The sequence below is a fragment of the Perognathus longimembris genome, chromosome 2, assembly GCF_023159225.1.
Source record: "Perognathus longimembris pacificus isolate PPM17 chromosome 2, ASM2315922v1, whole genome shotgun sequence".
Classification (NCBI taxonomy): domain Eukaryota; kingdom Metazoa; phylum Chordata; class Mammalia; order Rodentia; family Heteromyidae; genus Perognathus; species Perognathus longimembris.
The window spans coordinates 29,492,318-29,507,402 of record NC_063162.1 but is presented as its reverse complement, the minus strand read 5'-3'; the positions used below and the strand labels follow the sequence as shown (position 1 = coordinate 29,507,402).

Here is a 15,085-nt window from a genome sequence, read left to right as displayed (position 1 = left end):
TTAAAATAAAAATTAGCAAGAGAAAACTAGTGTGATCAAAGTCTGTAGTTTTATACAAATTTATATTGTAATAAAGTAAATAAGGAATTAAGTAATAGGCAATTAATGAAAATTGTCCACACAAAAAAGATAAAATCCTACTTCAAAATTTACAAAAATACATTAAGAAATTATAATAGCACTTAAAAGATCAAATTATGGGCTGGGAATATGGCCTAGTGGTAGAGTGCTTGTCTCGTATACATGCAGCCCTGGGTTTGATTCCTCAGCACCACACATATATAAAAAGGCCAGAAGTGGCTCTGTGGCTCAAGTGGCAGAGTGCTAGCCTTTAGCAAAAAGAAGCCAGGGTCAGTGCTCAGGCCCTGAGTCCAAGCCCCAGGACTGGCAAAAATAAAAATAAAAAATAAAATAAAAGATCAAATTAGGTCCTAATTTAGAAATTTCATTACAGGGAAGAATTAGAATACTTGAAATAAAAGGAACATTATAAATAGATATAAAGCCTTAAGAGAATCAAAAGATTGAAGTAAATGTTTAAAATTTAAGGAGAAATGAAGAAAAATTAAAATTTGAGAGGAAGAAATTAAAATGAAAGTAGGTACTGTAAGTTCCCAGCTTATAGGTAATTAGAGCAAAGGGAAAACTGGTTAAAATTCTATTTCTTGACTAGTACTGGCTTCCTTGGCTAGTAGTGATTTCAGAGATGGAATTGCCTCATAATAAATAATATGCTGTCATATATTTCTGTTACTTTCATGTATTTGTTTATATTACAATTTAAAGGCCATGAAATGTAACAAAAAGGCAAACATACTAGAAAATATTAAAAAAAATAAATTCATCCAAGGCTGTAGATGTAACTTAGTGGTAGAGCACATGCCTGTCGTGTACAAGCTGTATGCTCAGTCCTTAGCACTGCAAAAAAAATTTTAAATTAAAGCTCATGTAAATTGGTAAATAGTTATACAACAATTATATAGGACATGATATGCATATATTCTAAATCTAATAAACACTAAAATATTGAACCTCTCTGGAATATTTCTTGAAAGACAATGTTAAGAAGGCAGTTGGGGGAAAAAACTAAATTCGATTGCTAAGTAGATTTGGAGGGAATGGAGATAGGGAAGAAACTCTATTAAATATACACATTAAATGATCCTCACTTTAGAGATTACCTGCTTTTCAATCTATTGAAAGTATATATTTTCAGTAAACTTTGCTATCACTTTAACATCCACACATTAATGTAAGTACAGCTTAGTAGGTGCTGTGAGTGACGTAGCAAGGTGAGGGGAAGCCTGCTGCTGGTAAGTGCCCTTCACTGTGATAAAATGTTCTGTTTTGTGATCCCAAAGAGAATGTAATAAAAAAAATTGCTTTCTGTTCATGTTGAAGGAGCCTGGCACTTGGTAACTTTGAAGTTTTATGATTAATTACATTGAATGCTTTCTGATACTTTACAGTGAGAGACCTACCACCAATTTGCGTTGATGTTAGACAAAAGCAGCGAATCTCTATTGATGTATTGTCATCTGAGATGAAGCCCCCAATTCTTCCAGAACCACTCCTTCCTATCCAGCCCAAAACTATGAAAGACTTTCAGTAAGTTTCATCTCACTTTATTATGTAGACGTTTAGCTATCTGCATTCTATGCTTTACATTATTTAATATATTGTATGAAAAATTCATCAAACTTGTAGGCTAATATAAAATCAAGAGTAAAGACACAAATGTATCTCAAGTTGAAGTTGAAAACAAGTGTATGACTATCAGGTAAAGGTTAGATACATTCAAGCAAAAGAAAAGAAACACTAACTAAAAAAATGAATCCAAACAGGCAAAAAAAAAGATTAAAGATTATGATAAAATTATAAAACCATGACATTTTAAAAAACAAATCCAACTACTATTTTACACATACTGTAAAAGTTATGTGACCACTCAAAAACTCTAAGGACTAAGTAGGAATGAGAAAATTAGAGATACAGAGAATAAACAAAATCTCCTCCAGCTTGACTATGAAGAAGAAGAAATAGAATGACAATTAGAAAGGACATGGCAAGAATAAACTTGTGTTTTTTTATGTTTGAATTTCTTTTTTTAATTTTTAATTTTTTTCTTATTTATTGTCAAAGTGATGTACAGAGAGGTTACATTTTCATATGTTAGGCCTTGGGTACATTTCTTGTACTGTTTGTTACCTCCTCCCTCATTCCCCCCTCCCACCTCCCCTCCTCCCCTTTGTCTCTCCCCCCATGAGTTGTTCAGTTGGTTTAAACCGAATGGTTTTGCAAGATAAACTTGTTTTTTTTACAGAGGTAAATGGGAAAGTTGAAGCTTGATTAACATCATAATCCAGTTAAGAATTATATTTTTCGTAAACTATGTTTATATTAACAACTCGATTTTTCTCTCTGGTCTCAATACTTCAGAATGCATAATTGATAACATGTATATGTAAAATAAATGACACTTTTATCTGAACAATATTTCTATATACGGCTAATGTATATTTCTATTTTAGGGAAGATGTAGAAAAAGTTAAGACATCAGGGGATTGGAAAACAGTACATGATTTTTATCTGACAACATTTGATTCTTTCCCAGGATTAAATACTGCATTTAAGGTAAGAATATATTTAAAAAAAAAAAAACTTTCATTCATTATTAGTCTAACATTTTCCAAAACATATGACTTTATCTCATTACCAACATGAAACAAGTTTTTAAATAAAAACAAATGTATTGATTTTTTAAATCATATGTATAACAAATATTACTTAAATAGTACCTTAAATATTGTATTTATTTGTATTGCTATTAATGATTGACTTCACTTTTTTAGTTTTTAAGGCTTAAACTCAGAGCCTCAGCCTCTCACTGGATTTTTCTTTTTTCACTCACAGCTGGCTCTCTACCACTTGAGCCACACCCCCAGTTTTCTGGCTGGCTGGCTGACTTCCTTTCTTTCCTTTCACTTCTTTCTTTCTTCCTTCTTCCTTTCCTTCTTTCTTTCTTTTTCTAGTTAATTGGACATAGCATCACTCAGACTTTTTTGCCCAGGCTAGCTTTCAAACCATGATCCTCAGATCTCAGCCTCCTCAGTCACTAGGATTATAGGTGTAAGCCACTGGCACCTAGATAATGGTTCTTTTTTTCCATAATACTTGTACAAAATAGAAAAATTCTCAGAGAATAGTGTGATTCAGATACTACCAAAAAAATAGTTCTTAAAATGTTACAGTAAATTCTTCAATTACACTTACAGAAAGACGCCACTGCTTTATTTAATACCATTGAAGACTCTGGGATTAATGCTAAATTTGTGAATGCTGTGTATGATGCCTTACTTAGTACTGTAAGTATTATTTATGGATACATAAATGGTACAATTCTGTTTCTCTTCTTTTTTCAAAGAAAAAGTAAAAAATCACTTTATAACATAACTATATTAAAAACTCTGATATGATGTTATAGTTAATGTAATTGAAATTCTCATTGATTATTACAAATATACTACTCTGTACTTTCTCATGAGTTTTCTGTAAATCTAAGACTTTTCTAGAAAGTAAAGTGTATTAGTAAGAAAATGGGACAGGCATATCATAAGAACCAGCTCACCCAGTGGCCAAATATAAAGCAGTTTGTTTGATAAAATAACAATCAATTATAACCATTGTGAAAAATAAGAACATTTGAATCCATGCTAATAAAAAATAGATAATTGAAAAATATATTTTAAACAAGAAATAAAAAGTGTGAGCTAGTGAGCATACAAGGAATTAAAATGTTTAAAAATTGAGATTTACATTGGCAGGGATGTGGAGAAAAAGGAACCCTACTGTACTGTTGGTGGGAATGTAAACTAATACAACCACTCTGGCAAGCAGTCTGGAAATTTCTCAAAAAACTGACCATAGATATTCCCTACAATCCAGCCATTCCACTCCTAGGCATCTATCTTGAGCATCATGAACCAGGATACAACAAGGACACCTGGACTTCCATGTTCATTACTGTGCTATTCACAATAGCCAAAAGATGGAAACAACTCAGATGCCCCACAATAGATGAATGGATCCAAAAACTGTGGTACCTATACACAATGGAATTTTACACAGCCATTAGAAAGGAAAAAATAATGGCATTCACAGGGAAATGGGTAGAACAAATAATGTTGAGCCAGGTAAGCCAAGATCAGAGAGACAAACAGCACATGGTCTCCCTGATATGCAGTTGTTAGATTCAAAACACAATGAAATATGACAAAGTATAGAAGATTCTAGATACCCACACACAGTGAGACCAAAAAGGGATAGTCTTAGGAGAAAAGCACCAAATTGTAATACCTAAGCATCTCTTCATATGTATATAAAATAACGTACATATTGGAAACAACTCCAAAGATAAGGAAACAAAGGACCTTTTCTTAATTTGACTTACCATTTTTAGATGACTCTGTATCCTTTACCTCATGTATGGTGTATACACATGCACACTTTAGGGAAGGGGGGCACAGAATCAGTGGAAAGAAGGTGAAAATGTGAGCAGCAGGGCCCATCAGCTGCACTGGACATTGAGAAAGTGAACCAAGCAACTCGAGTGGAGATGGGAGGAAGGGAATGAGAGAGAATGAGGAAAGTTGATACTAAGCAAAAGGAAAGAAATGTATTTATCACCTGACATATGTAAAGGTAACCCCACTGTATATTACCTCTAAAACAACAATAAAAAATAAATTTTAAAAACTGAGATGTACAACCATCATAGAAGCAATCATTATCATAATCATATGATAATATCATGATCACCATAACAGAGGCAATCATTATCATAGTTAACTAAATTGCCAGATTGACAGATGACAAAGGTGCTTCTTGATGTCATGCAATGAGATATCATTTATGAGTCTACCAAAAACCTAATCATAAGAAAATAGAATGAAAGAAAAAGAGCCAATAAAAAAAGCTTAAGCTCTTCAAATGTTATCATGAAAGACCAAAAACTAAAAAAAAATGGTTAGAAAGAGGTTTGAAACATAGCTATCTTGGAAGTTACCAAATATTGTCAGACTGTCTGTTGTGATGTGTTCTTTTGACTACACATTGTGTGTGCAGTCAGCACATAAGTTTAATCTTTCTCTTAGAGTCTTCCATTAAAACTATTGTTTTCCAGTTGTGTAATTGTTGATCATCAAAGGACCACTGTACATATTTTTGCATTTGTACAGTGCACATACTAGGGAGCATACTCACTGGAATTGTATATCATTTTTTTGCTTCCTAGAGCTTTAAGAAGAAAAATGAATACTATTCTGTCAGTAGCCATCAAGTCTGTTTTTAATTATTGAAACTGATATGTAATACAGGTAGCACATAAAGATTTTACCAAACTTGATTATTTTCTTTTCCTTACAGCCTCAAGACATTCAGAAGACAGTATTGAAGGGAACCATTAACAGTCTGTTACAAGAGTGGAAAGGGTAATTATAACCAGTATTTTAACCAATAAATATAGATTATTAACTTGCATATCTCATATACCCTTAATATATTTGTATGTATCTTACTCATATTTTAAGTGAATCATAATAATTAATAGGGATCATAGAAAGATTACAAAGCACTTGGAACAAAGATGCTTAATCCAGTTTATGATTTCTTATAGGTTCTGTAGATAAGCATCTGAAAATTAATGAATCATTTAAATTATGTGTTATATTTTGTATCAAATACACATTTTAACAAATATAGGTCAGCAACTAAAGTTTAATAATATGAGCATTACATTTAGCTTTAGAAGTATGTAGTATCTTAAGCAAATATATGTTCACACTCTGTAACCCCCCAACCCCCCAAAAATCATCCCACTATCTCCAATTAACAACTAAAAACCCTGAAATGGTAGAATGCCTGCCTTAAGAGGAAAAGTAAGAGACAGAGCCCAAGCCATTTCAAGCCCTAGTACTGGTACAAAATAAAAGTTCTTGGTTAAATCCAATCATGTGAAATCCAGTTAATATAGAAAAAAATTAAATTCACAAATGCCCAAAGTGTTTCTTTTAATTAGAAACATACTAGATGCACTTAAAATATTATGTGATATGCAAACATGCATAATCTATTACTTTAGAAAAGCACCTGTGAACATTCTTTAATGCTTAAATATTAAGTAGAGTATCCCATATTAAAATAAATTCTACAATAAAATATTCTACAATTGTTGATTATTTACTAGACTCTGACCTATTTCAGAATTAGTCATGATAGTTTTCTTACGATTTTATATCTAGATATCCTAGTTAACTCTCTGGCTGGGTGTCCTCAGAACCAACCTATTGTATACACAGAATAACTTAGAAAAATAATACAGGTTAACTTAAACTTATTTCAAACATATTTTTCATGCTTATTTTTATGTTCATTTTTATTGGATACTATGAGATTAAACATTTCTTCAGTAATTGATTGTGCTTATTTCTCTTTCAGCCCACGAAGTAAAGATGATCTTAGAGCATATTTTATACTTTTACAGGTAAGAGATTAAGAACTTAGTTTTGGCAACGTTTTTGATACTTTGAGAATTATTAATGCTATAACAAACATTTATTGGATTAAAAAATTTAAAACAATCTAGCAGTTCTGGAGTTTGAACTCAGGGCCTCACACTTGTTACATAGACATTCCACCACTCAATCAACTTCACCCAACACTTTTTTTTTCTTGTTAATCGTGGTGCTTGAACTCTGGACCTGGGCGCTGTCCCGTGAGCTCTTCAGCTCAAGGCTAGCTCTCTACCCCTTGAGCCACAGTGCCACTTTTGGTTTTCTGTTGACTAGTTGGAGATAAGAGTCTCACAGACTTTCCTGCCCAGGTTGGCTTTGAACCACGACCCTCAGTTCTCAGCCTCCTGAGTAGCTAGGATTACAGGCATGAGTCACCAGCACCGAGATCCAACTCTCTTTATGTTGTTTGGTGTTGGGTTTCTTTTGAAGTAGGGTCTTGCTTTATGCTCAGACCAGCCTGAAATGTGATCCTTCCACTTGTGCTTCCCTATATCCCTAGGATGACCAATCATTAATGAAGATGGAATCTTACAATTTTTTTCCCCAGGCTAGCCTCAAGCCATGATCCCTATTTCTGCCTCTAATGACACCTGGCCTAAAAATTTAATTCTTAACTTCTTACACCACAGTATTTGGGAGTAAAAAAAATATCCTTTTTCATTCTATTCAAACCTCTGTTTTTATAACTAGTTTTTTTGGGCTCTGAAACTTTCATTTATTTCTCCATGTACTAGGTTCCAAACTTCTCTACATATTTTTTTTATTAATGATTATGCTAGAATTCTGGTGGAAAGTTAAAATTTGTTTCTATTATAAAGCAAAAATGAAAAAGATAAAACAAAAATGGCAAAATTATTTTCCTTGACAGTTAACAGAATCATAGATGAAAAATAAGGCCTAAATTAAAACAATTTTTTATTTTTTTAAGAAAGAACTATGTTACTAACTTAGGTAACATACTATGTACTATTCTTTACAATTTACAAAAGTTATTTGTGTATATTCATTCAAAGGTAAATTAATGTTCAATAATGTAGTACATGGTTAGTTCAATATTATACCTATAGTATTGATATTATGCCCAATAAAAGGAAATACGAAATAGGAAAGAAAAGGACACAAGAGACAAGGGGAAAGATAGAAAAAAAATGACCAAGAAGTTAATTAAAATAGAGATGTAAGAAAAGAAATAGATGAGTGAGGAGGGAAGAAAGAGGAAACAAAATCTACAAAAATGACAACATGAAGCTTAAAATTTTAGAACATTGTATTAGTCATTAATAAGCTCCACTTGATACCTTATTCTTCACCAGCACCATCACTGTACATAGTTATTACGTAGGGCCACTCCAACTTTAAATTCTCCTGTCCACAAATCAGGTTCGAAAAACATAGTGTTCTCATATTTTTCAGAATTTTCATGATAACCATTTTTATAGGAAATGTTGAATGTACATTGTGATAACAGGTATAGAGTTCATGAACAGTTTACAACCACTTCTTGAATGTCTTTTAACATATATAAGTTGTCCCAAGCTATTATGTTGTGCTGTCCTCCCATTCACCCTCCCCACACTGCTGCCCTTATTCTTTGTGAGATAGATAGTTAAGTTATTTAACTGTGGCAAATGTTTCTCAGCTTATTTCTTGTTTAATTGAATAATAGTGATTGGCAGAATAGGCACTGAGCTAGGTAGTTTAACGTATATTTTCTTTATAATAATAAAAACAACACCTAAGACAGGTAATATTTCCACCTAAGTGGTAAGGAAATTAAGAATCAAAAGTTTGGGGCTGGGGATATGGCCTAGTGGCAAGAGTGCTTGCCTCGTATACATGAGGCCCTAGGTTTGATTCCCCAGCACCACATATACAGAAAATGGCCAGAAGTGGCGCTGTGGCTCAAGTGGCAGAGTGCTAGCCTTGAGCAAGAAGAAGCCAGGGACAGTGCTCAGGCCCTGAGTCCAAGCCCCAGGACTGGTCAAAAAAAAAAAAGAATCAAAAGTTTAAGGAACATGCCTAGAGTCACAGTAATAACTAGTAGAATCTACCCTTTGATCCAGAACTGTCTTAACTCCAAAGCCCACGCTTTCCAAGGGCAGTGCAGTGTAACCTAGTCTGCTAATTGAATAACAAATAGATTCTTGTGTAAAGTATTTCATAGTCTTAAATTTGATTCCTTGAATTTACCACTTGACTCATTAAGCTTAGTACCTTTCCTTTTATATGTTAACTCAGTTTTAACGCAATTATCTTTAATATCTTTTTCAGAATCCTCAATTTAATAACACATCTACGTATGTCATCTATGCTCACTTGCTACGACAGATAGCTACCTTAGTGGAAGCTGACCATCATTTTCTAGTTCACTGGTTTAAAAAGTAAATCATTCTATAATACTAAGAATGTCTGTAGTCTCACAGTTTTAAATTTGGTAGTAATAATTTTACTAGTAAATGTGTTTGAATATTTAAAGGTCTTTAGAAATGCTTATATAAGGTCGTAGCATTGCTCATAATTTGCAATGCTTCAAAAGTCAATTATAAAAATATACCTTAATACTATATAAAGTATAATTAAAAATTGTTTTTAATATAAGGATTTTGCTGTACAAGCTCTTGAAAATATCTCATGTTTCAATTTTTTAATTTAACACATTGCTATAATTGCCTTTTTTGTGTATCTCAAAGATGGTGATTGTATTCGCTGGGACATTTTGGCACTTCCTCCTCATAAAAACATCAAATTGTAAAAGTAAAACTTTTTTTCCCTCAGAATTATTAACATGATTTTGTCTATCGTGGATCAAAGCCAAAAAATACACACACACACACACACACACACACACATACACACACACACACACTTCCAAAATACTTTGTTAAGTACAATCAGTTCTCATTATTGACAATACTTACAAGTCTACAAAGTCACCACAAATGCTAAATTAAAAAATGCTAAGTGAGCCATCACTTCTTGGAAAAATATAGAATTAGGTTCCTGAGAGCCTCTGATCACATTTTTGTTAACCAGTCAGTATATAACTTTTATTAGTGTTTCTGCTTAAAGACATCTTAATGTAGATTATGGATTCACTAACAGTGAGCTCATGACAGTAATATTGTAAGTCATACATGAATAGAGCTCACATTAAACATATTTCCTCCATAAGGTGCATCACATCCTTATTATTCTTTTATGTAAGTCATCTATGCTCACTTGGTACAACTGTTAGCTCCCATAGTTCACTGGTTTAAAAAGTAATGAATCGTTACATGATATTAATAATTTTGTAGCCTTACAACTTTAAGTTTGGTATTAGTAATCTTAGTTACTAATATGATACTAGTAAGTAGACAGCAATTTATCACAACCATTAGGGGCCATTTTGAAATGGCAGAATCACCAACAAAAAATATGGAAAACATGCTATTTGACTGTGTAAAGTATAGTTGTGTGCAATATGAGAACTGAGGCTTTCTTCCTAGAAAGCCTTGTTCAATCTCATCTGGAAATGCACGTCAGGGGACTAAAATTTTTTCTTTTTCTTTTTGTGTCCACACATGATTATGAAAGCTAAGCATTAATTTTGGAGTTAAAGTTAAGCAAACAGGATTAAGAAAATTGGAAAATTTGTAACTACAGAATCTGTGAATAATGAAGATTGATTAACTATTGGAAGCCCTAAATACTACATTACTAACCATGTAATAATTTGGTGCTTATTGCTTAATTAAGAAACTGTATTCATAGTAGGATTTCTTATCTTTTAAAAGGTTACCAACACAATATAGACAATTTGTAAGATTGAATAACCTGAAATTTTATGTATATAGGATGTTTAACAAATGCATTGATAAAATAGAAAATGAGTTTTGACTGGAATGATTTCAAAATCTTTACCAGATTATCCCAGAAGAGGTTCAAACAATTGGTAGAGAGATTGCTGCAATTTATTTCTTTACGTCTGTTTCCTGCAAAGCCTGAAGAATTTCCTCCTATAACAAAGTGTTCCTGGTGGATTCCATCAGCATCTAAAGTGTTGGCTTTACTTAGTAGGTTTTTCCTCTTTTGTCTTCTGTGGTTTTCTTTTATTAAATATTAGAGACATTCCTCAAGGATCTCAGATTCCTCTGAAGGAAAATTTTGTATTTTTAAAATTTTTATTGCTAATTTCACAGTTTATAAGCGTGAAAAATTGTCTTTTAGTGAACAATATTTTGTATTAAAGCTATTAAGTGCATTGTAGTGATTGCTGAGATACGTGAGCTTCTGTTAGTTACTGAGGACCCCTAGGTGAGAACATACTGATGGGGAAAATATAAATAGATAGCCATCTGTATGCTCCTTTTTTTTTTTTTTTTGCCAGGCCTGGGTTTGAACTCAGGGCCTGAGCACTGTCCCTGGCTTCTTTTTGCTCAAGGCTAGCACTCTACCACTTGAGCCACAGCTCCCCTTCTTTTCTTTTCTGGTACTGGGGATCGAACCCAGGACGTTGCACTTGTTAGGCAAGCGCTTTGCCACTGAGCTACATCCCAGCCCCTGCATGCTCTTTTTGCTCTTCTTATGATCCCCATAACAAGTTTTTTAAAAGTAAAAAGCACTTTGACCACAGTGTTAAAATTGCCTTTCTTATTAGAGTTACAACTTTTAAAACATAGTCTTCTAGGTCGAGGCTGGCTGGTAAATGTTCAAATGTTTTTATTACTAGACTGAATCATATGCTTGTTGGAAAAGATCATTATGTTAGAATTTATCTTTACAGACACTGCAAACAATTTGGTTCATCCTCCCCTTATTCCTTATACTGATTTCTATAATTCTACATTGGATCATATTGATCTTATGGAAGAATATCATACTTGGCAGAGCTTTGGAAACTCTCACAGGTACGATGAAAGACGCATCCTATTGTTCACCTAAATAAAATACTGTTCAAAATAATGACTGTCTTTTAAGTTTGCATAAATAATATACACACATACGCTTACATATAAATGACTATCATTTAGATATCCAGTCTTGAAAACACCATTATATTTATTAAGTCATTTCCTTTCTTTATGCTACATTTTGAGTGAATATACATATTAATCTGGTTTTGCTCTAGTTAATAGCATCTTTTCAAGAAGGGAATGATCATATCCTAGTATGCAGTTTCTTCTATCTTCTTATTCTCTATTCTGTCATCTAGTACAAAGGTTAATTCTATGACACACTAGATGGTAAATATTTTCAGTTCTGTTTTACATGTTTTGTTATTTTAGCACAAAACAGCTTCGGACAAAATTAAATGAATGAGTGTGTCTGTATTCCAAATAAAACAGATGGTAAGCCTTCCTTCTCCTAGGGACCATATTTGCCAGTACCTAATTTATCACATTGATCACATGTACTATATACCCTTCCATTCACTCCTTTTGTCCCTTATTCTGAAGAAAAAGTGATTTCGTATTAATTACTGTGCAAAAAGAACAGATATTACAGAGAAAGACCTCACCATAGATCATTTGATACAATTAATTTTCACAATACCTGACCAAATTCTTCAATACTCTGCACTTTATATCCACACTTCTGGTTTGGATTACTGCTAAGCTAGGAAGAGTATCCCAAATATAATTTATTCCTAACCCAAGAAACACTTAGGAGATTGCCTTTATTCTAAAAGGAGACTAGGAGATACAATATAGATAAAAATAACTTCAAAACCCTAGATGAGTTGCTAAATTTGCTAAACTTCCCCAAGACACTGTCTTACCAAAATTGGTCTAAAATATTGGGTGGCGTTTGGGACATGTGTTAGTCCACATCTGAACATCGAGAATTAAACAAACATTGTTCTGAGAACGATGGTCAGTCTGGTGGTGTTTGTTTTGCTTGTTTGTTTGTTTTTTGCCAGTCCTGGGGCTTGAACTTGGGACCTGCACACTGCCCCTGGCTTCTTTTTGCTCAAGGCTACCACTCTACCACTTGAGCCACAGTGCCACTTGTGGCTTTTTCTGTTTATGTGGTACTGAGTAATTGAACTCAGGGCTTCTTGCATGCTAGGCAAGCACTCTACTGCTAAGACACATTCCCAGCCCCTCAGATGGTATTTTCTAGCCAAGTGTTAAAATGATACTTTTCCTCATACTTTAGTATAATTGACATGAAACAACTCTAAGAGTTATGCTTATTTCAGTGACATCCTTTAACAGAGAGTTTCTCTGACCATTGTAAATACATATACCAAAAATGACAGGACGTTTGATAATATAATCCCATCAGCCCTTCAAGCTGGCTTGAACTTGAATGTGTTCTGGAGTCAGGGCAAATTACCTTGGACCATAAGCAGATTCATCTGGGTTTACCTGGATATTTCATACATATCACATCATTTTTTGTATGTACCATAACAAGAGAAAGGTTGAGAAGCACTGTTTGGAAGTATGTAATGAAACTAATAATGTGTCCTATAAAGTTCACTGCATTTTATTTTCAAATTTTTAGTTCCTACTAGTGATTCAAAATTACTACACACTAGTGCTGAACAACTCCTAACAGTTTTGTCCAGAGCGAAAGCAGTTTCATGTTCCATTCATACGAGGGCTATCTCCTTTTTTTTTTTTTACAATGTCTTCACTGTGCCCAGTTGTCATAAATATACCACCTGTCTGCTGAGATGGATCTCAACAATCACTAATTAATTCATTGCAGCTACTTCTACACAAGTGCTCCACCACTGAGTTATTCACCCATCAGCCACAAGGTAGTCACTTCAATGGGAACCTTACTGCTAAGGTGTTACTGCTGCCACTTTCATGCTTCATAAAGTACATTTATGTCTATGTACTTTATGGCTTTTGTTCATAGTATAAAAGTGGACCTAGGAGTGAACTTATGTATATGATAGCATTAAGTTACAAGTGAACCATTAAATAAAACTAAGAGCAACATAATTTTCCTAAGCATTGGTTTATCTTAAGTTTATTACTCTGTGGGCAGGAAGCATAGCTTAGTGGTAAAGTGCCTGCCTAGCAAGCATAAGGCCCTGAGTTCAAACACCAGCACCTTTGTGTGCTATAGTTATTGCTATGTTTCTTCATTTACAATACTCACACTTCAACATTTTAACAATGTATACTTACATAATCTGAGCATATGAGTTTTCTGTCCTGTTCCTTCTTTATAATAATACTGCCTCCCAGTTCTGGTGTTTGCCATGTTTTTTCTGGTTGATAATAGATGACTGGATAAGCTGTAGTTCTTTATATAAGCAATGAACATGATTAGCATACATTTCAGAAGATTATATATAGTTTCCTTTTGAGAATAAATGCACTGCATACTTACCAATGGCAACATTCTTCACAGGGCTGTGGAAATTAAATGATAAAATCATTTCTCAAATGGTAAAACACAATACAAAAGTAATGTTTTATTACTAGGAGAGGTGCCTTAAATTCCCTTAGTGTAATTTTGCTAAAAATACACCATTTTGCTTTTTCTGTTTTCACTTGTTGAGCAGGTTTTCCTTCTGTCAGTACCCGTTCGTTATTTCTATAGCTGCCAAGAAAATCATTATTCAGAGAGACTCAGAGCAACAGATGATAAGCATTGCAAGGGTAAGCCAGCTATAAAACTACTTATGCTGACTATAAACAATACAGTAAATAATTGAATAAATAAGTTATATGTCTGTCAGATTGTTTCTAGCATATTCTGAAAATGTTAAAAGTAAAATTAATATTGTACTTCCCCTACAAAGTACTTAAACCTGTAGATAATATGGGAGAGAAGGCATGCCTCATATAATCGACTTACTATATTACAAATGTAGAAGAGTCAGTGTTTCTCACAGACTCATATTTCTAGGAGCTTGTTGGACCTCATTTTGTATAATGCTCCTCCTTGTCCAGATAACAAGGTCACTGATGAAACCTAGGGCGAAATAACAAGGATCTTTAAAACACAAATGAGCAAAACCATTGTAGTATATTCTAGGCTTTATTTATTTGTTTGTTTGTTTGTTTTTTTGCCAGTCCTGGGCCTTGGACTCAGGGCCTGAGCACTGTCCCTGGATTCTTCTTTTTGCTCAAGGCTAGCACTCTGCCACTGGAGCCACAGCGCCACTTCTGACCATTTTCTATATATGTGGTGCTGGGGAATCGAACCCAGGGCTTTATGTATACCAGTCAAGCACTCTTGCCACTAGGCCATATTCCCAGCCCCTCTAGGCTTTATTTAAAAAACCAAAAAGTTAGAAAAGTATTTATCATGGAGAATTGAGAAATATACCTGCAAAATTGTGAATGATGTTTTTTGCTTTTGTTTTACTTGGTTCCTAGGAAACCTAGATGCATGGAGACCCATGAAAGCTAGGATAGCAGTCAGGCTGACATTAAGCAGATTATAGAACACGGTGAAGCTTATAAAGCCTGTCCTTGAACACTCCTTATCATTTACCAAACAGAAAAGTTACTGATCTTGTCTAATAGATTCAGTGAGGTTTTTGTTGTTGTTATTATTGG

The 15,085-nt window shown here is 33.6% G+C and overlaps 1 protein-coding gene across 5 annotated transcripts in view; it reads left to right on the top strand.

Moving 5' to 3' along the window:
- Hectd2 (HECT domain E3 ubiquitin protein ligase 2) overlaps positions 1-15,085 on the top strand; it is a 67,835-nt gene that overhangs the window by 31,888 nt on the left and 20,862 nt on the right. For 4 of the 5 annotated variants that reach the window (XR_007209895.1, XM_048338716.1, XM_048338715.1 and 1 more), the window contains exons 3-11: positions 1,470-1,608; positions 2,532-2,634; positions 3,276-3,365; positions 5,425-5,489; positions 6,496-6,541; positions 8,844-8,953; positions 10,479-10,627; positions 11,338-11,461; positions 14,083-14,179. Coding sequence is in view for 4 of the 5 variants with exons in the window: in XM_048338716.1 (XP_048194673.1) it covers positions 1,470-1,608; positions 2,532-2,634; positions 3,276-3,365; positions 5,425-5,489; positions 6,496-6,541; positions 8,844-8,953; positions 10,479-10,627; positions 11,338-11,461; positions 14,083-14,179 (923 nt within the window). In the remaining variant the exon portion in view is untranslated. Of the gene's footprint in view, positions 1-1,469; positions 1,609-2,531; positions 2,635-3,275; positions 3,366-5,424; positions 5,490-6,495; positions 6,542-8,843; positions 8,954-10,478; positions 10,628-11,337; positions 11,462-14,082; positions 14,180-15,085 lie in introns of those variants that run through there. The other variant, XM_048338718.1, reaches the window with a different exon arrangement.